Source organism: Thunnus maccoyii, chromosome 4, assembly GCF_910596095.1.
Source record: "Thunnus maccoyii chromosome 4, fThuMac1.1, whole genome shotgun sequence".
In the NCBI taxonomy this organism is placed as follows: domain Eukaryota; kingdom Metazoa; phylum Chordata; class Actinopteri; order Scombriformes; family Scombridae; genus Thunnus; species Thunnus maccoyii.
Genome location: NC_056536.1, coordinates 21,220,595 through 21,240,872, shown reverse-complemented (window position 1 = coordinate 21,240,872; position 20,278 = coordinate 21,220,595). Strand labels below are relative to the sequence as shown.

General features: G+C 40.6%; 1 protein-coding gene across 2 annotated transcripts; it reads left to right on the top strand.

Moving 5' to 3' along the window:
- On the top strand, nucleotides 1–19,406 carry LOC121895564 (sodium- and chloride-dependent taurine transporter-like). 2 transcript variants are annotated; one of them, XM_042408845.1, is made up of 15 exons: nucleotides 1–143; nucleotides 2,633–2,760; nucleotides 4,833–5,062; nucleotides 5,149–5,283; nucleotides 7,755–7,989; nucleotides 8,690–8,822; nucleotides 9,578–9,712; nucleotides 10,328–10,431; nucleotides 10,576–10,700; nucleotides 12,002–12,114; nucleotides 13,242–13,379; nucleotides 13,836–13,938; nucleotides 15,181–15,281; nucleotides 15,404–15,574; nucleotides 17,582–19,406. In XM_042408845.1, the coding sequence occupies exons 2-15, from the start codon at nucleotides 2,750–2,752 to the stop codon at nucleotides 17,735–17,737; spliced, it is 1,890 nt and encodes a 629-aa protein (XP_042264779.1). In that variant the 5' UTR covers nucleotides 1–143; nucleotides 2,633–2,749; the 3' UTR covers nucleotides 17,738–19,406. The 2 variants fall into 2 exon arrangements, with proteins under 2 accessions (XP_042264779.1, XP_042264781.1); XM_042408847.1 differs by lacking the exon at nucleotides 2,633–2,760 and having other exon boundaries at nucleotides 2–143.
- The last annotated feature ends 872 nt before the right edge of the window (nucleotides 19,407–20,278 follow it).

The window sequence follows — 20,278 nt, the reverse complement described above, 5'->3', positions numbered from 1 at the left end:
TTTCCACTCAAACTGATAGGAACAACCACCAGCTCACAGAAACAATGGTCACACAGGGAAATAGATGAAATTGTGTCACTCAGCGTTAAACGTAGACTACAAAACAAGGAACTACAGGCTGCTCAGTAAAACTAAGTGGACAGGTAATCCATTATCTTATATTTACAGATAAAATCATTAAATGAGGTTAAATGTTTATATTATAAATTGCAAGAAAATAACCTAATGTGTGATAGAAAACTATAGTATCTGCTTTTAAACTGTCCTGTATTGGATGATTGATTTTTATTTACCATTTTATATTCAATATAACAGCCAGACATGTTATTTGTGACATTATTTTGATGTTGGGCAGTAAGCATGCTGCCTCATTTTATTCTAAGAAGTAAACAGATCATGTTTTCTCTCTTTTTCTTAGACATGATAAATTATTTCCATGATGCTTCTGCTAAGAAATGATATCCTGCGTTTTAACCCTGCTTTTGGTTATAAAAAAGGAGGCAGCTTTGGCCTTTGAACCCCGTTTCCTGTGTTTATAGCTGATAAGACTCTGTCTCTCGTTTCTGTTTGATCATTTTTTGGAGGGCTGCTGTGATGCGTTCAGGCACATCTGGGCTTCTCAGGGACATGTGATGCACGTGGAAAAAAAAAATGTTTTCTGACTGTTCTGTCTGCTATAGCAGGCTCCAGCTGCACCTTCACACCCCAACCTTCCGCAATCACAAGTCATCATCATGTGAATGGATGAATGATCGAGTGAGTGACTGAGTCCACTGAATGAGAATGAGTGAATGAGAGTCTGTTGAAGTAGGTCTGATGCACTAAGACGTTTACTAGCTTATATCTTATGCTTAGTGGCAAATACTTAACCTACTTCTGCCTCTGCCCGCACCAGTGTATGATTGATTGACATGCGTCCTTTAATAACCCCAATCCGTCCTCTCATCAGGATAAAACCGAGGGGTCGCTGCACTTTTTTGGCTGCTGGTGATGAAAACAAAGTTCCCAGACTGTGGACCTCATGACTCTTCCATGGGTCTGTAGGGGGTTTCCTAAAGGTCCTCCTGCAGAATAAAGCGTAGTTTATTAATAACACAACAATTTCAGCCACTGTTGATTGTAAAAGTGCAACTCTCCTAGTTATTTGTTTAATATTTTAGCCTGAAATGAGCTCATGAATATCTCTACCCATACTGTAAGCATCTTTTCACATATTAATAAACTAAAAGTAATTCAAACGTTAAGACAGGTATATTTTTTCTGATATATTAAAACATAATGTTGTTTGATTGTGTTTTTTCATTTAATAATGTAAAATAACACTGTGATTTCTTCTCCCCAAACACAAAGTCACTCACTTGCACACAAATATGCTCCTCTTATATAACATATCGGATCATCATAAACAGAAGAAGAGTCCCTTTAAATCCAAAACTCACTCGATCAAATCGTATAAAACTAAACTTATGCTGGTTTCAAGAAAAAAACTTCTGTTTCAAGGTGCAAGATTGGATCATATTTATAGCTACAATTTGCATTAATACAGATGCAGTTTGACAATATGATGTTGACTTTTTACCTCTCACAGTCTCTCTGTAGCGGATGAGCAAACACTGCAAGATTGAACTTTACTAAGCGGCTCTGTTGATTTTACAAGATCTGATGACTCACATCAAACAAGCATCTACACTCAGTTAGTGATAAAATAAAAATCCTGTGGTGTCTCACACAATAGAAGAGACAGTGTCTGTTAAAGGTTACACAACCAAAATAGCATATAGAGCATGACACTGACAAAAATATGATGGATTATGGCGTCGTGCGAGGCTAAGAGGTCTCAAAGGTGTGTGTACGTGTGTGTGTCCAGTGTTTAAGAGGCAGCTTGTTATCAGCTGATCCTTGTCCCCTATTTAACAAATCCTGCGGAGGAATTCATCAGTTTTTAATTGACTCTTGCATACCGGTCTTTGTCCGGCCATTGTGAGCTCTTGGAGCAGTGAATGGTATCTAAACAGACCATGGACAAGCAGAGGAGATACATTACCATATTAGGCATTGTTATAAGCTGATACTGTACTGGTTTACATTGCCCAGATAATAAACCACATGTCGTGAAAGAACAGACAGTGATTCCAAAAGCCCTGCATACCAGAAATTTATCACAGCATACTTATGATTAAAAATAGTTTTCACACAAAGATGCTTGGGACATGGTGTGGTGATGTTATGAGGGGCATGCTATTAAACCATGCTTCATATTTTAGAGCTGTTTCAGCAACAGTAAAAAAAAAAAAAAAAAAAAAAGGGCAGTTAAACTATCAATGCTGCCTTCAGTTCATCCAGTTGTACCAGATCATAATTCAAGACCAACCTCCCCCCAAGTGTTGGACCAGCCCACCCTTTCTCTTCTTCTGACTTGTCCTCTGTGTCTCCAACATGAATAAGAAGTGTGTGTGTGTGTATGTGTGCATGTGTGACACTGACGCTTATCCCCCACCACTTGGCTGTGGGTGTGTGTTTGTGGGCAGGGAGTAGTGGGAAGTGGAAATTTACAGTCTCCCACGTTGGTACCTGAGTTGTCTGTCACTGCGAAGCTGCGTCCAATCTCCACTTTGGATTTAATTGTCTTTAGCCAAGGGGCGGGCCCTGCTGTCAGCTCCACTTCTTGTGACCCGTGTCGGCATAAAGGCATTCAGTACAGAGGAATGGTGACAGCTGAGAGAGAGGAACTCTATACATAAACGCAGCCATGAAGGAAATGTAAGTTTTCTAGATTACTTTGCTGAAAGGAGAACTGTTTTTTCTCAGAGTCTGTATGTGTATGTGTGTGTTTTTCTTTCTAATGGACTTAAAAATAGTCAAATTAAAATCAGTTGAATGCATCTGTTGATAATGTAAGTGTCTGTTTGTATGTTAAAAGGTTAAATAAATAGAGGAAGAAATGCAAATAGATTTTATCGTTGTTTTTTTGTGATCTTTATCAGGATTCCTAAGTAGAAAGAAACAGTGAATTAACCTCAGTGAACATCAGTGAGGATTATAGCAATGCTCATGTTGTGCTGAGATGTTTTTTTATAAGATTAAGGAATTTCTTCTCAAGTGTGTCTGGATTAAATCCCAAGGACAGTTTGCATTAACTCTTATCTGGCAGGCAGACAGACTCCCAGCACCATGCAAGCAGGTGAAAGCATACGCTGAACAGACGAGAGAGAAAAGGGGGGTAAAAAAAAAGAGAGAGAAAGAAAGACAGGATGAGAAACAGAGTGGCCAAGAACTGATCCAGTTATGTAATGAGGTTTGAGAATGGAAAGCAGTTCAAGTTGACCTGTCATGCATAACAGGAAGAGAGAAATCCTAGAAATTGATGGGATAGAGTGTGCACAGACAGATGGTAGGGGCGGATTGTTGTTCAAATCTTGATTAAGTGAGAAGACACACGTAGTTCCCAGTAGGAATGTGAATCATTTCAAGGTAGGTTTCTTCCTAAAGGGGTTGCTTACGAAAGTGCCCATTCCAGAGAGATGAGTTAGGGTTTGGGTAAAAGTTGTTATTTTCACCGTCATCGTTGTGAGGATTTTTACTTACTTGTTAATCATTTTATACATTTAAATGTACATTTTTAAATTGTTACACTTTGTTCTCAACAAGAACAAAACTCAGATACATTTTTGGAGGTTTGACTCTTTTCTGTACAACTTTCTCTTTTATCTGAGCTCCGTCTGAATTCATTCTGTGGCCCGTAAGAGTTAAGGGGAAGTATGCAATGCTGCTCTGCCAACTTCTTCTCTATCTGAGGCGAGCTTGAAAGAAGAGGAATCCTTTCTGGCTAGCATTACAATGAATCTCATAGCTTACAATTAATTATAGCTTTTTGATCGCCCGCCTTTTGTTCAGAAACGTTCATTATGTGCCAGCTGGGAGCTTAAATCACATTCAGTCTTGACATGTCCCTCACAGTTATTCCTGGCCTATTACGCTGTCTTCTCCCCCCTTTGGCTCATGCCGGGAAATAGGATACCTTGGTCTGTAATAACAAATCCCGTCTTTCTTGGAAAGGCGGTTTACAGTGTAAACACTCAAGTGAACTTAAGCTGCTGTATCGTCTTGAGAGGAGTGGCCGGGGTGTTGGTAATGCAGGGGGATCTTCCTCTCTAAATTTGGATTACGGTGGACCAATTTGTTGCTGAGACACTACCAAAAGAGAAAACTTTCCTTCAGGTTCAGGCGAGGTCTTGAAAGGGTGTATCGTGTCCAAACATTCCCTTCCTTTTCCTTCAGTGACAATAGGTCCCCCTCTGTGCAGAAAAATCCACCTCGAGACACAGAGTAAAGTTGGAAAACAGAGTCACATGAACACCAGAATCAAAAACACTGATGTTAATGTGTTGTGCAAATGTGCTGGGTGAGGTACATTTTCAGCTGTGTTCCATCTGGATCATGCATATAATATATAGACACTTTCATTCATAGATTGATTGATTGAGGCAGATAAAGAAACACAGTGGGTATTTTCCCTGTTACTGGATTGCACAACACATATTTGCATTTATTTTCCATTTTCAAATTTAGCTTTCTGTTTCAGTGTAAATGAGCTACCCAAACATTTCTCCAGTCTGAATGACCTCCATGCATCAGTTGTTCAGCTTAGTAAGATTAGCAACATAGTACTGTGTATCATGTACTTATTGGTTACACAGCACGCTGAAACGCAATCAGGAGACCGCATTATCTCCTTAATGCTCCTCCCTATCTTTGTCTTATCCTGCTCACCTTGGTCTCATTCTCTGTCTCTCTCTTCATCTACATGCCCTTTTCCTTTTTGTCCCCTATAGCATGGCACAAAAAGAGAAGCTCCAATGCCTGAAGGACTTTCACAAGGACACCCTGAAACCTTCACCGGGGAAGAGCCCAGGCACGCGGCCCGAGGATGAAGCTGAAGGCAAGGCTCCTCAGAGGGAGAAGTGGGCCAGTAAGCTCGACTTTGTCCTGTCTGTGGCCGGAGGCTTTGTCGGATTAGGAAACGTCTGGCGCTTCCCATACCTTTGTTATAAAAACGGTGGAGGTAAGCAGAAGATGCATAGCAGATGTTGAGGCAAAGCATGGTGAATGTAGTGAGAAGGTATTTGATTTCTGTATTCGTTTCCCCAGGTGCGTTTCTCATCCCTTACTTCATCTTCCTGTTTGGGGGTGGCCTGCCTGTGTTCTTCCTGGAGGTTGCACTGGGCCAGTACACCTCTGAAGGAGGGATCACCTGCTGGGCCAAACTCTGCCCAATCTTCACTGGTTAGTCCAAACACATCAACGTTGCACATATTCAAACACAGACAGAGAGACAGACTCTGCATCACAGCTCAAATCCCCCTTGACAAGATCATTTAATATTAAACACAAGGTAAAAGCCTTGTTTGTCAGAACAAGAACTGTTTCAGTGCAGCATCCATAATGCTGTCTGTGCACAGACGCTACATTCTGCTGAAGTGTCTCTCTCCCGGTGTAATTAGACCAGTTGTACCTCATTAGGCTGCTTCGTTTTGTGTAAACATTACGCAGCACAGTGAAGTAGGAGCTGAACATTCAAAGTGCTGAACATGGAGGATCATGGAAGATGAATGATAGTAGTAGAGTCAGACTCAAATAACGCAACACACACTGCACTTAGATTGCAGATCGGGTGCATGTAATGGATTGATGAGTTCTTGGTTGCCATGGAAACAGACTAGGAAAAAAAATCAAGTTGCCTAGCGATGGGTACAGTCTCATTCAGCAGGTCTGCGTGAAAAGAGCGTTTTTGTTGACATGGAGCTGCAGAGAGAATCGACTTATAGGATATTATAAAGACTGTATGTCCTCTGTGACAGTGTTGTCAGGGTTATCTCTTGACATGAGATCTCCATGGGCTATTTACACTTAAGACACCTAGGTGCAGCCTCAACCTTTGAGTGACAGCTGTAGACAAGCACTGAGGCACCACACCCTCAGCAGCTGCCGTCTTACTCATGTTCACATGAGATACGTCACATGAAAAGAGAGGAAACTGCACGCCACCGGATATCTGGCAGCTGCCGATAGTCTCCACTATTCAAGGAACGCTGAGGCTGCTGTCTTTCCATCTGGCACAGCGTCTGGCACAGCAGAGAAAGTCCACACAAGCGGCCGCAAACTGGCCAATCACACATCCCCATTGTTCCCCCCCCACCCACCCCTGCTCGCCTTCACAGGTTTTTATCACACAGAGAATTTATAACTTTATTTGCTGTTCAGTAGCACACAATCAACCGCACACATACACGAATTGAAGGAACCAATGGGATTACATTTTACTGTGATTGTACTTTATATGATTAGTCACATGTGACAAATAAACGTGATTTATTGATTGATTGACACTTACACACACCTGTCACAGCATTGACTTGTCTATCAGATTACATTTGGAATGTGGGAATGAGGAGGCGGGGGCGAAAGAGATGATGAGTTTAAAAATACTCCTGTGCAGTGTAAGAGGGACCGGGGATTTCTGTGTACAGGTTCGTGGCAAAGTCGTCTAAAAATAGCATAAAAACACTAAGGACATTATAACAAAAGATAGTAGACCCAGATGGGGAAGTTTCCCTGCCTTTGATTTAATGAGGTAAAGAGTTTATTATTTATTTATTTATGTTTATGATAGCAGCAGTTTTCACCTCACTCGAGCGCAGTCATCATTTAAAGAGTCATTTAACACCAGGCTGAAAATCTATGATTGAAAGTTTCAAGTGTGTTGCACCTCTGACTGCACCCGCTGTCACTGACGGGTGTCGTTAAGTGTGGTCAGGATTGTCACAGTGATGTCACGGTGTACTGACACACCCTTGAGTACACTTCTACATCACTGTAGCATGGTGAGAAGGTGGAGGTCGGACAAAAAACAAGATTGTTTCTTTAAACCTGCATTAACTGTTTTTTTGGCCACTTGGGGGCAGCAGAAACAAGCTGTGAGTACAACATTGACATATCATCACCTTTTAAGTTGATATGTTGAACTTATTAGCAAACAGTTGCTTATTTACACATCCAGCAGTTACATAGTAACATTATCTATGGAACGGTTTTGCGTCTAATTTTTGTGGTTTCCTGGTTTTATTGACAGACGAAGACAAAGGAACAACTAGCATTAGCAGCTAAAGGGTCAGATATTTCTCTCAGGAGTTGGTGGAGACCAAAAACTAAAAGGAGCTAAAAGGAGAGTAAATATTGGACATACATTAAGCAGGTGGACAGAAACACTTTATATGATAATGCTGCTCCAAATCTGCTTGATGTGTAAATAGAAAACTGTTTGCTAATTCTATCAACTTAAGGACCAGTGTGTAGAATTTAATGGCATCTAGCGGTGAGGTTGTAGATTGCAATCAACTGCGGCCATGAAACTCGCAGACATGCCCTCTCTAGAGCCAGTGTTGGGTTTGTCCATTCTGGGCTACTGAATATTATATTCCATTTCTGCCAAGTCCGTTCTGCTAGATGCCACTAAATTCTAAACACTGGACCTTTAAAAAGTGATATGTTAACGTTGTATTCACAGTTTGTCTCTGCTGCCCCCAAGTGGCCAAAAAAACCCAGTTATTGCAGGTTTAATTTGCTCTTTAAACTAAGCTATCACACAATCAAAAGCGTAATTACAAAATGTGATTTTAAAAATTGAAATCATTACATTGTCTTGGATGATATCTTGAGTTCATGTTAAAATCTTCCCTCTCTCTTTTTCTCTCCAGGTATTGGCTACGCCTCTATCGTGATCGTATCTCTACTGAATATCTACTACATTGTGATCTTGGCCTGGGGACTCTACTACCTGTTTCAGTGCTTTCAGCCTGAGCTCCCCTGGGCAAAATGCAAGCAGCCCTGGAACACAGAATTCTGTATAGAGGACACAGTCCGCAAGAACAAGACCCTGTGGCTGGCAGCCAACATTACCAACTTTACCTCCCCTGTCACAGAGTTCTGGGAGTGAGTATTCACTGACAGCATACCTAACTGACACACACACACAGACGCAAATATACTAAAGTAACACTGCCCCTTTATCCTCCTTGCGTAAATGTGTTTGAACAGGCACAGTTTACTTTCATAACGTACTTTCAGCTCTCTGACAGTTTATTATAAACAGTATTTGTACTGCCTTTTATATGAATGCAGCACAGTGTTTTACGTAAGTTGTCAAACTGAACTGAAATACCTGGAAAATCCAAATCTTTTTCATGCCCATTTGCTTTGTCAAATGTTTGAATTTGATGACAATTCATCACAACAAACAGTACTAAATATGAAGTGTTTATGCTGCGTCAGACACTTAAAGGTTCCAGCTTCGAAGCTTTTCCAAACAGTCTTCTCATCATTACAGTATATTCAGACTTGGACAGGCAAGAGCAGTAGAAACACAGAAAGGCTGCAGTCATGTGCCTGTTTGATTCCCACTTTTATTGTCCTTTCATTTTTAATTAGTCTGTCATGGTCATGATTTACAATTATCACAAGTCACATGACTTGGGGGTGTGTTTGAAAATTCTGAATCCCCATAGTCTGTCATGGTCATGATTTACAATTATCACAAGTCACATGACTTCGACATTTTTGAAAATTCTGTGTGAAGTCTGTGTGTTCCCACAAACTGCTATTAAGCTGTTATGCGCCTCTGTATCCTCTATAGACGCAACGTCCTGAGCATCTCCTCTGGGATCGAGGACATAGGGCCCCTGAAGTGGGACCTGGCCCTGTGTCTCCTAGCAGTGTGGGTTATCTGTTTCTTCTGCATCTGGAAGGGAGTCAAGTCCACTGGGAAAGTGAGTGCTGAGGCGTAGACACATCCTGTACTTATTGTGTTGCCTGGATGCCATTTGGCCTTTACTTTTACCTCAACAAGTCAGTGACAAAACACTGTTGCTCGGAGAAAACCCACATGCCTGGAAACCAAGCTAATTTGGTTGATTTAGAGACATGAGCCTCTGCGCTGTCCAGGATGTTACTTTTTGGCCAGACTCTCTGTCGGCTGTATACAGTTGACTGCCGCACCTTAGCCCTCTTTCTGTTTCTGGGCCAGAGCCAACAGGAAGAACTCTGTGAGGAAAATTATTAACTCTATTAAGACCTATTTGTGGGGTTTTTATTGATCTGACAAGTGTGCCTTAAAACGATTACCCTTAATCTTTAACCACATAGCAACTCAGAAAGTGAGTTTTTTGCAGTAAGGGTACTGCTTCATGCTCTACTGGAGAACCTGTAGTTCCATCTTAAACCCTCATTATGACTTATGTACGCAGTGTGCGTCACTGTTCACAGACCATTTGTCTGTGAAAACATCTAAGCAAGATGGGATTTTTTCTAGATAACAAGAACAAGTGTTTCTTTTGTCCTGCAGTCTAAAAGACAGTTAGCTAAAGGCTAATCTAACATCTTGATGGCTGGCACATTTATGATGATGATGATTAAAAATAAATATGAGTTAGAAATGGAAGAAGTGTTTATCCCATTATATCTAAAGGTTAATGAGTCATAAGTTGTTCAGTATTTTGTCTAATTATTACTTTGTCCTGTCTAGGTGGTGTACATCACAGCAACTTTCCCGTTTGTGATGCTGATTGTGCTGCTGATACGTGGCGTGACCCTGCCAGGGGCATCTGAGGGGATCAAATTTTACCTTTACCCTAACGTGACCCGCCTACAGGATCCAGAGGTAGGACTGGAAATTCTGCTTCTCCTCTTCTCTCTGTTAAACTCCCCCTCACCTCTTGTTTCCTGGTATTAAGGATGTGTTGTCATTTAAATTGTAGTCTAAATGAAAAGTTTTACATGGAAAGGATTTTTTTCTTCTTTTTTATTTGGTTATATAACTCGATTACATAATTGTTCATGAGTGATTGGATTAACCAAGTAGACATGTCTCAATCGGCTAGCCCTTGTGTGTCCTCTGCAAATGCTGAGGCTCATAGAGTACATGATGCTCATGAGGTTTCAGATAAAATTGATGCTCAAGAGTTAAATGCATATACCATCATGCATATTCAATTTGCCATTTTTTCTATTTTGTGTTTTGGAGTCTTGCCTTGTTAATGTGGAAACAGCTGTGAATGTTATTATATTGTAGCTCCATTTGATTAATGGTTGCAATATGTTTAATCAAATTTTTGCTTTCTTGATGCAAGCAATCACTTGTACTTTTTATGTGCTGATAGTGAGGAGCCAATGATCACATTTTCTATTTTTTCAACACATTATATAATAAGTTAATCTCACCTAATCTGGAATGCACTGTGAAAATCAATGACCACTTTGTTGTCTGTCTCCTCAGGTGTGGATTGACGCAGGAACCCAGATTTTCTTCTCCTATGCCATTTGCCTGGGAGCCATGACATCACTGGGGAGCTACAACAAATACAAATACAACTGCTACAGGTGAGTTGAGTTTCCGCCGGGGGGGGAGAGTGGGACTGTAGTAGTGACAGCAACACGTGTCAGAGACGGTTGCGTGAAAAGAAAATGGGAACTTCGGTTCCACCTGTGTTAATTAACAACCTCCATGACATATGTGTGACATAGGGACTGTTTGCTGCTGGGAGGCCTCAACAGCGGTACCAGTTTTGTGTCTGGCTTCGCAATATTTTCCGTCCTGGGCTTCATGGCACAAGAACAAGGGGTGGACATTGCCGATGTGGCAGAGTCAGGTACGAGGGTCCAAGGTGATGGCAGCAGTAATGGTGGGTGCTGCTGCCAAACAAAGAAAAGACAATCGGACTTAAACTTATCCAAAGAGTTGGTCAAACAACAGCAAATTTTAAATGAGAGAAAAACGTAATTTAATTAATTTATCTAAGTCTCGGAAACGATGATGCTGAAATGTAGAGGTATCGGCAATTGCACACTCCTTGAACAAAAGCCTCAAAGAAACAGAATTGTTACTTCAGTGTGATTAATGTTCCACCTCCCCTGAGGACAGATTACATCGTATATATATTATTGTGTTTTAGCCACTGCTACACTATGGTGTTAAAGAGCTTATCATTATTACAGGTGCACCAACACAGCTTCCCATGCTCAATGGCACCAGGTCCCACACTTAACCTGCTCATGTCATGTAGTATCTTTACATCTTTTTGACCAGGGGACATTGCTATCTCTGTTGTATGTACTCTACTGAATGTGCACTGGTACCCTGAGGTGTCAATCACTGGGGATGAGCTCATCATCACCAGTGATGTTTGTGACCAGCAACACTGCACTGTAAGCCCCGTTCTGTTAACAAGCTGTGGACCTCCTGAGGTGGACGCCATCGGTTCTGTTTCTGCTTTCCTTTTTATACTCTATGTGGACTTTGAAGGAGATGCATCTTCTTTCAGCATGCTCGCTCTGTTCAGTTAAAAATTAAACTTTTGCTATCTTTAGACTGTAAATAGAATATAATCATGTGAAATCAAATGAGAATAGTATGATAGTGACTGTGATTGCATGTCAGTATGTACATATCATTTATTTGTTAGAATATTTCATCATATATGAAAATACAGATGCAAAAGTCATAATTCTGAAGATGACCTGAATTTTGCTCAGCTGTTCAATTGAGGCTCTAGTTTATATGACTTTGTGTCTCATGCTCTTATTTTATCTTGTTGAATTAGTTCATGGCTTTGCTGTAATTCTCATTTGCTTTGTTGATATTTGTCCTGCAAGTAATCACATACAGGACACTAGAGCATGAAAAAACTCTATGAGGATTCTGTCCTCATAGCAACTCAGCACATAAGGCCAACAAAGAATAAACACCCAACCCTGTTAGATCATTTCCATGTCTCTCAATTGTTTGCCAGATTAGATAATATTTCCTGTAGATTACTGGGAGTGCCAGACTCTCTGGCTCAATCTTTACATTACTTTTCCAATCCCCTTATGTCGTCCAAACTGAAATCAGATAGAATTGTTAATTCTGTCCTTTTCCCTTCTCCCCGTCCCCTCTCTGTTCTCCCTCCAGGTCCTGGCTTGGCCTTCATCGCCTACCCTAAAGCTGTGTCCATGATGCCGCTGCCAACCCTCTGGGCCATCCTCTTCTTTATTATGCTGCTGCTTCTGGGCCTCGACAGCCAGGTCTGTTTCAAGCTATGCACAGAATAGCTGTTTGGCGTAGTGCCTGTTCATTTTACACAGACACCTCCCTGGTCCCACGGGTTAGTTGGCTCCTGCCAGCCCCCAATGTGTAAAACACATTTAGTGTCTCTCTGATCTACATCTCATGTCTCCAAGGTATCAGATAACTGACAGACAAAAAAAGCAGCCTGTTCCCACAAAGGCATTTTACTACCACACTCGACTGCACAGTGTGAGGATTAAAGCCCTTTTAATACCCCATAATACCACAGATTCATTTTTTTTTAGAAGTTGATGGATGACTGCCAAACATTTAGTTAGTAGAATTCATTATGATAGCTTGCATGCAAGCCATCTAGCTTTGATGGGATGCAGAGTTTTTATTAAGACAAGATAATCTAAGTAGACAAAACACAAGTGTGCACCTGAGGGATTCTCCAGCTATATCACATTTCCTACTTCCAAGTGTAATTCTACTCCTGTGCTAACTCAGTCCTGCACATGGCCAGCTACTCGTCTCAGCCAACTGAGAGATCAGGCAGATGCTCTAAATTTGAGCCCATGTAAATACTCATGCGAGTGTGGCTATTTCCATGAGAGAAATGGTGCCAGTGAGGGAGTGTGTGTGGGTGAACTTTTCGACCATAAATCTCATGCAGATTTGTGGCCTTGAATGCTATATATTGTTAACATCGCTCACACATACATGCCACTGTTATGTAAGGGAGTTTTGTGTGGTCTTCATGCAACAAAAGAGCATGTTCTTGTTCATGTGCATGAGGAACTGCACTTTGAGAAACAGGAGGAATTTCATAATTTTGTTATGACATTATGTAGCTTATGATGCAATGAGGAGACACAGGGGAGCAAGAGAGACACAGACGGCCAGACGGAGACAGTGATTCACTGTTGTTTTGTGTCTGTTGTGTCTTGGTAGCAACAAACCAGTGTTGCAGAGAGGAGCCCTGTTTAAATTCTCATTACTGCCCAACAAAGACAGCTCTTATTCTCTAATCACTGGTTTGTAGAGAAAAAAACAAGAGATGCATGCACACAGAAAGAGACATTGATTTCTCCCCCGCTCCCCCACCCCTCTGAGAATTTAATAGTTGCTTTTGTCCCCACAGTTTGTTGAAGTGGAAGGACAGATCACCTCCATTGTGGACCTGTATCCATCCCTCCTCAGGAAAGGTTACCGGCGAGAGATCTTTATAGCTGTGATGTGTTTCATGAGCTATCTCCTGGGACTCTCCATGGTAACGAAAGTAAGTTCACCAACAGCAATCCTCGCTGAGCCTCTGTGCTTTTACTTCAGCTTATCCTGTTTAGAAAAGGAAAAAGAGGCTTGTGTATGCGGATCAACAGCAGAGATAACGCAGCAGACTTTCCACTTGCCTGTTGGCCACTGCATTGTTACGACCAAATATGGCTTCCTACACATTCACCACCCGCATCCTGTGCGTCTGAATGGAACAATTTGGAATGCCATTTTCCGTTTAGCAGTTAACCGTGTTTCAATGACGTCTCAGCACCTGTTGAACTCTGTGTCTATTGGTGGGGTGCCAGCATTCTTGTGCACTCCTTTCAACACCCCCACCCACCCTCTGCTTTAATGCCCCCCCTACCCCCCACCCCACCCTCCCATCTCTGTGACTTTCTTTCTTTCCATACACACCAGAGAGATAATTAATGCAGCTTTCCTTCTTTTCTTTTTTTTCCAGGGTGGCATGTATGTGTTTCAACTCTTTGACTACTATGCAGCCAGTGGTGTGTGCCTTTTGTGGGTTGCATTCTTTGAATGCATTGCTGTAGCCTGGGTTTATGGTAAGTGGAAATGACTCTTGTGATAGATTTCTGTTTGTCGTTTTTAAAAGCAATGATCCTGAAGAGCTGAAAAAAAGAAACGACAAATGATCTCTATGGTGGTAAACAATGATGTCCTTGTGGTTCTTTCCATGTCAGTAGTAAATAACTTTAACTGTGTGCAGGGGTGTGGTGAGGGGGGTAGGGTTGGTTCTCCACTAGATTCTGAGGCTGTCCCTGCTTCCCTCCCATCAGATTGCATCCTACTATTATTAATTAAGGAAGAATTTAGCCTAATGAGAAAATCCCTTAATTGCAGTGAAAGCAACCCTGCTTCTTTCTGTCGTAAACCAGTTTAGTTAACATGTTTCTGTTTGTGTAAAGCCAATCGGATTCTTTTAATTGTAATAAATCATGCATCTGCTATATGTGCAACCACTATTATGTATAATGTACACACACAAAAAAGCCCCATCATTCAAAATGATGACCCTGATGATGCCACTGTGGTTGACTCACACAGAACGGTAGCACCTCTTAACAGAGACCTTTTTGTTGGGGGAAAATGAAAGCTCTGTGGCCTGGACCAGTGGTTCCCAACCAGTGGGGTGTTGGGACCCATGAAGGGATTACAAGATAAATTGAAGAGGTTGCAAGATGATTGAAAGATTAACAAGATGTAAAAGAACAATTTCTGCTACAACAAATGTATCCAACATCACACAGGACTTTATTTTGTGCTGTGCTTTGCTGGTAACTAGTTTCATTTCAATTATTTGTTTATATGTCAGGGACTTTGCTCATTACTCAACAGAAAACAACAGAACTCTAAATGAACAACAGTTACTGTAGGCCAGAAGGCTCATTTTCATCTGTAGTCTCTGGCCAGATGTTAAAAACTGCACCATGAACATAGAATAAAACATATCATATACATCATGAGTTTACTTCTAACAAACATCAAAGCAAGCCACACCAGTACTGCACATAATTAGCCACAATCAACAATGAAGAAGAACATGTGATGACCTACTATGCTAGTTATAATAGACAAAGCTGAGACTGTTAACGCTAAGGTGCATGACCCAGTGGAAAAATATGGTTCAGTTTATGGCAGACAGAAAGAGATAAGGATCATAAAACTGCTGACTTCCGCAGATATATTATGAAGAGCATTCTACAATAACAAACAATAACACGTGAAACTTTGCTGTGACAAATGATAGCACTGACATTTTTCTTTATTCTCTTTGTGTTGGATAGGAGTTGATAATTTCTATGATGCAGTTGAGGATATGATTGGCTACAGACCAAACCCATGGATGAAATGGAGCTGGTCCATAATCACTCCTGTCCTCTGTATGGTGAGTGAGAAACAGCAGCTTTTGGACTGTCAGTTTATTGTAATATGATTGATGACATGTGACAAATGTTGAACTTTCAAGGTCACGGCTTGCATTAAAAGCAGCATATGTTTGTTTCCTAGGGCTGCTTTGTCTTCTCCCTGGTCAAGTACAAGCCGTTGACCTATAACAAGGTGTATTTGTACCCTGACTGGGCCATTGGCCTGGGTTGGTTTTTGGCCCTCACCTCCATGATCTGCATCCCCATGGTGATGGTCATCAAGATCTTACAGTCTGAGGGACCCCTGATCGAGGTGAGCTGACACAACCCTTCAGTGCACTGACGTTTTGGAAAAATATGCTTATTCACTTTCTTGTTGAGAGTTAGACAAGAAGATTGAAACCACTCTGTCTGTCCAGCTAGAGCAAGAAGATGGTTAGCTTACCTTAGCATAGCATAAAGAACAAACTCTGGAAACACGCCCCGCTACCTCGGACCAAAGTGAACGCTAGTTTACTGGGAACATGGAGCGATGCACGCTTGGGCTAACGTTAGCTACTTTAGTTACATTGTGCTAACTGGGCGGGTATTGTAATCAGGTAACATTAGGGTGACCATATTTTCAAATGCCCAGTCCGGGACACTGAAGTGTACCGCACATGCATGCATGCACACATGTACGCGCTTATGCACGCACCATTGGTGTTTTCATCAGGATGGGGGACAATTATTTCAGCGCTTAGCACACCTATCGAGTGCACCTTTCAACAGCATTGACAGCACCTCAGCAAGGTATTTTTCAGTGTGCACAAGCACAGGCTGCCGGTTGACGACTGTGACACATTCTCTGATAGCTTTTTTTTAAAAAAAGAAAACAAGGGTCAAATCTCTTTGTGGCCTATAAACTACTTTATAGGCTATAACATAACAATAACTTTAACTTACATCACAATGCTATGCCACAAGCTGGTCATGAGTTTAAAAAGATTAAAACAGCAAAACATTCAATCACAATTGCACCTCATTAATAACAAAAACCAAGAAAGAGCCTTTAAAGAACGTTACCTATAGAAGATTTACGGGTACTTTACACTTTGCAGTCTTTCTTCTTAGTTAGAGTTTTTTTTCCAGAGCTTTCAGTTTTTAGGAAAACCACCACTTATGTTTGGCTGTCTTAATATGATCTTTTATTTCGCCATTTCCACCATGCGCGACCGAAAATGTACTCTTTCAGTGTGTGCAGAACACAGAATTTTCATTTCTGGGTACTTTACAAAGGAAGGAATAAGCCTCATGGAGCTCTTTAGAAAAGACGACTTCTCTCTTCGGCATGATAGCTGGTGAAAACCAAGACAATCTTTTACAGATATTTTTTGGGACTTGGGACATCCAGCTTGAGACCTGGACAATCCCATACAAACCAGGACATCTGGTCACTGTATGTAACATTAAACTTACCAAAATATGACACAGTCTGAATCCTGGAGCCGGGGAGAGCAGCAGTTTCAGCAAACTGTCAGTCACAGCTGTCAATCAACACCCAAACAGCAGACATCAAGTCTGCTGTTTGGGTGTTGCCAACTACAAGTCTTCAGATCTTATTAATGGAGCAGTTATTTCCAAAATGACCATCAGCATACTTATTAGAGGGCCTGAATTTAGAGATTGAGACCATAGTGACCCAATGAAAAAAATTATTGATGTCGTAATTTTCAAGAGAAGTTGATGCTCTTTGAATGGGAGTCAATTGCAGCCAGCATCTAGCAGTTGTCGGTGGCTTTGCACTTTACGATATTTCCGTATTGGCTTCAGCCTTAAGCAGTGGTAGTTGCTGCTTGTTCTAAAGCTCACTAATTAATCAATCAATCAATCTCTGGTTTTCTGAGGGGTTGTGTGTGAGATTATTTCCTAGCAGGGGGCAGTGATTTTCTGGAGGTGCTGATAGGCGGATTCTTTTCCCATCGGACAGAGCCAGGCTAGCTGTTTCCCCCCGCTTCCAGTCTTCTTTATGCTATGCTAAGCTAACCTGCTGCTGGCTGTATTCATATTTAATAGACAGATATAAGAGTGGTATTGATCTTCTCATCTATCTCAAGCAAGAGAGCAAATAAGTATATTTTCCAACTATGCCTTTAATAAAATATCCATGGTGTATATATTGAAAAAAATCAGTTTTAAATTGACATGACTTGATTTATTTAACATGACCAAATACAGATATGATACATGTCAAGTTAAGATGTTTGCCCTTTTAAATTGTGCCCTAAACTGTGCCAGTTTCGGATGATCATTAGTCTAACCTCTCATCTCCTTCCCTCAGAGGATCAAAGCAGTGGCAGCCCCAGCGAAGTCAGGCGTGAGCTCTCGCCCGAAAGAGTACACCTTGAAGGGCAGCGAGCTGACACAGCCCCTGGACCCAAATGGGAACAATGGCTTGATCAAGCCCACCCACACCATTGTAGAAACAATGATGTGAGCGCTCTCTGTGAGAGGAATAAGATTGATGTGCTTTCTGTGTTATTATCATATTTGCTAACTTTGATAATGGTAGGTTTACATTGTCCAGTATATTCACATTAGAGATACTGTGGTTTGATTTCTATGAAGAGAGTTATATATTATTGTTGTAATTTTTTTTTCTCTTGTAATTTTTTTTTTATTTTTTACTATATCAATATTGTTGATGTTAAAATTGTTGTCGCTGTAGTTGGCACTGATCTCAGTTTAGGCAGTATTTTGAGATAGAACATGTTCAATGTTTACTACCTTTCTGTTGATTCCGGAGAGATGAGGAATTTGCTCTTTTTTGGTTTAATAGAAGAAAAGATGAACCTCTCGTTTCTCATAAATTCAGTAAACTAAACCAGTTATTAACCGTGAAAAAGGTAGAAAACATCTAAACATCCTCACATGATTGTGGCAGTCTCGTTGCCGAAGCTAACGTCTAATCTTGTTGTTGATGTTCATCCGCAAATGAAATTGAATGTACAGTACCTCCGCTAGCGGCGGACGCGAGCCACCCACATCTCTTACAGTACATATCCGTAACATGTTAAGTGGCAATATGCAGTGTATAGACTTAATCTTGCTTGACATCCTTTAAGTTACAAGTTAAACAAGGCCTTGGCCAAATACTGTGAGAAATGCATTCATAAGATGATCCATCCTCAAAGATCAGTTGAGACAAAATAATAAAGAAGAAAAAACAACTAAGGAAGGGGAAGTACAGAGAAAAGGGAAGTGGCATTTTTAGAGTATTTGTACACTGCCTGTGTGACTACTATAGTCAGTCCCAGTGCATTTATTGAAACCTCTCTTTGCACTTTATATGTCGTTTCACCTTTATTGTAGTATTTGTTTTTATTGTTGCAAGGTATTGCAATTACATTTGCAACAAATTTCAGGAGGAAATATTTTTAGCTTCTAATGTTTTGATATTGTAAACTTTGATATACAGTATCTAGAGGATTACACGTCTCCCTGCTAAGACAATGACAAAATAGAGCAGAAATCTGATATAAAATATTCATAATTTTAGGATCTGTGAGAACATCACTTCATAAAAGTACAAAAACGTCTTTTTAAAGAAAAATCCTGACAGCTCTCTCAATTATGCTCATTTCAGTAGCAGCTCTGCAGAACTAGCACTGGTTTCTAGTTTCAAATGTTCATGTTTAGGCATTTGTACTGTAGAATTTGAATTGTTTGTAAATCACATATGCCTTTTTGTAACAATTTTATACTGTGCAACATACGAACACCATCACTGATTAATTATTTTACTGAAAACTCTGAAATGTGTTTTCTTAATATTGATCATTGTGAGCCTGGATTACATTTTTCAGTGTGCAATATTCATTGAAGCAATGGCATTCTCCGCCCTATCAAAATCCATTAGCAAAATTTTAAAATAATTTAAATAAACAAGCTTGCACAAATAAATACAGAATCTGAAGGAACTGTTATCATGTGTAATTGTAGCATGTGCAGGAGCTAACGCAGTACAGTGCTGCTTTGTCCATAAAAATCTTGTGCTACTTGGAAACTCAAGTGTACCAAAGTATTTTTGTCTCACAGTTGTCCCCTTTGAGATGCACATTGCATCATTTCTATATAGATTACAAATAAACATCTTTTTCTTCGGATTCATTTGTGTCAATAATTATTTTGTTGTCTGAAGCCTTTATAACTCTGCAAAGAGAAGAAATGTCCATCCGTACATCTGATACGCATTTATTTATCATCTGAGTCCGAGCCAAATTTTGATATTTGATTCATGACTGAGTGATAGGATTAAAATGTTTGAAACTTTTTATTCTAACTATAATAATCACGACCACATAGATGAAAGAGTTGTTGCTAAAAGGAGATCTAGTATGTGTAACATTACACAGATGATGTAGAGACTGAATTTCAGCACAATATCATCTTATCTGTTTTCAGACCCTGCAGGAATAAAACTGCAGCTCTTAACTCTCAAAATGATTACATGCACTTGTAGAGTGCTTCTCTTGTTTTGAAAAAAGTTATTGCTACCCGCAAAGCATATGACTTGTCAAACACTGCTTAGTATTGTTTCCATAAGACTTGAACTGTGAGCAGTAAGTTTGATTATGCAACTGCTTCCCCTCTCTGAACCTTCACAAATACAGTCTATTTTGAGTGAGTGCACCTTGTGCAAATCACAATACATCTTGATTCCACCCTTGAAATAGCTATCTATATTTATTTGAACACTCTCTTTTGAAGGCCACCCATGTCATAACAACTTCCACCTCTCTCCACTCCCTGTGACTTGTCCTAGATTTTTTAGGGTGTCTGTCCCACCATCAATCTAACACCCTCCAGCAGGTGGGAACTGCATTGACACTCCCACGCACAAAGATGGGACTGGCTTATTTGGGCATGTCTCTGGTGTCCCACTGTCCCCCCTAAGTCCTTGATGCAATCAAGGACCCCCACAGACATTAATCTATGTCAACAACATGATCAAAGTAGGTGCAAGAGGATGCATGGG

Coding starts and splice junctions, on each gene's coding strand:
- LOC121895564 (XM_042408845.1), top strand. Junction 13,939..15,180: donor TGCTGTAGCCTGGGTTTATG/GTAAGTGGAAAT, acceptor TGTGTTGGATAG/GAGTTGATAATTTCTATGAT. Junction 15,575..17,581: donor CTGAGGGACCCCTGATCGAG/GTGAGCTGACAC, acceptor TCCTTCCCTCAG/AGGATCAAAGCAGTGGCAGC.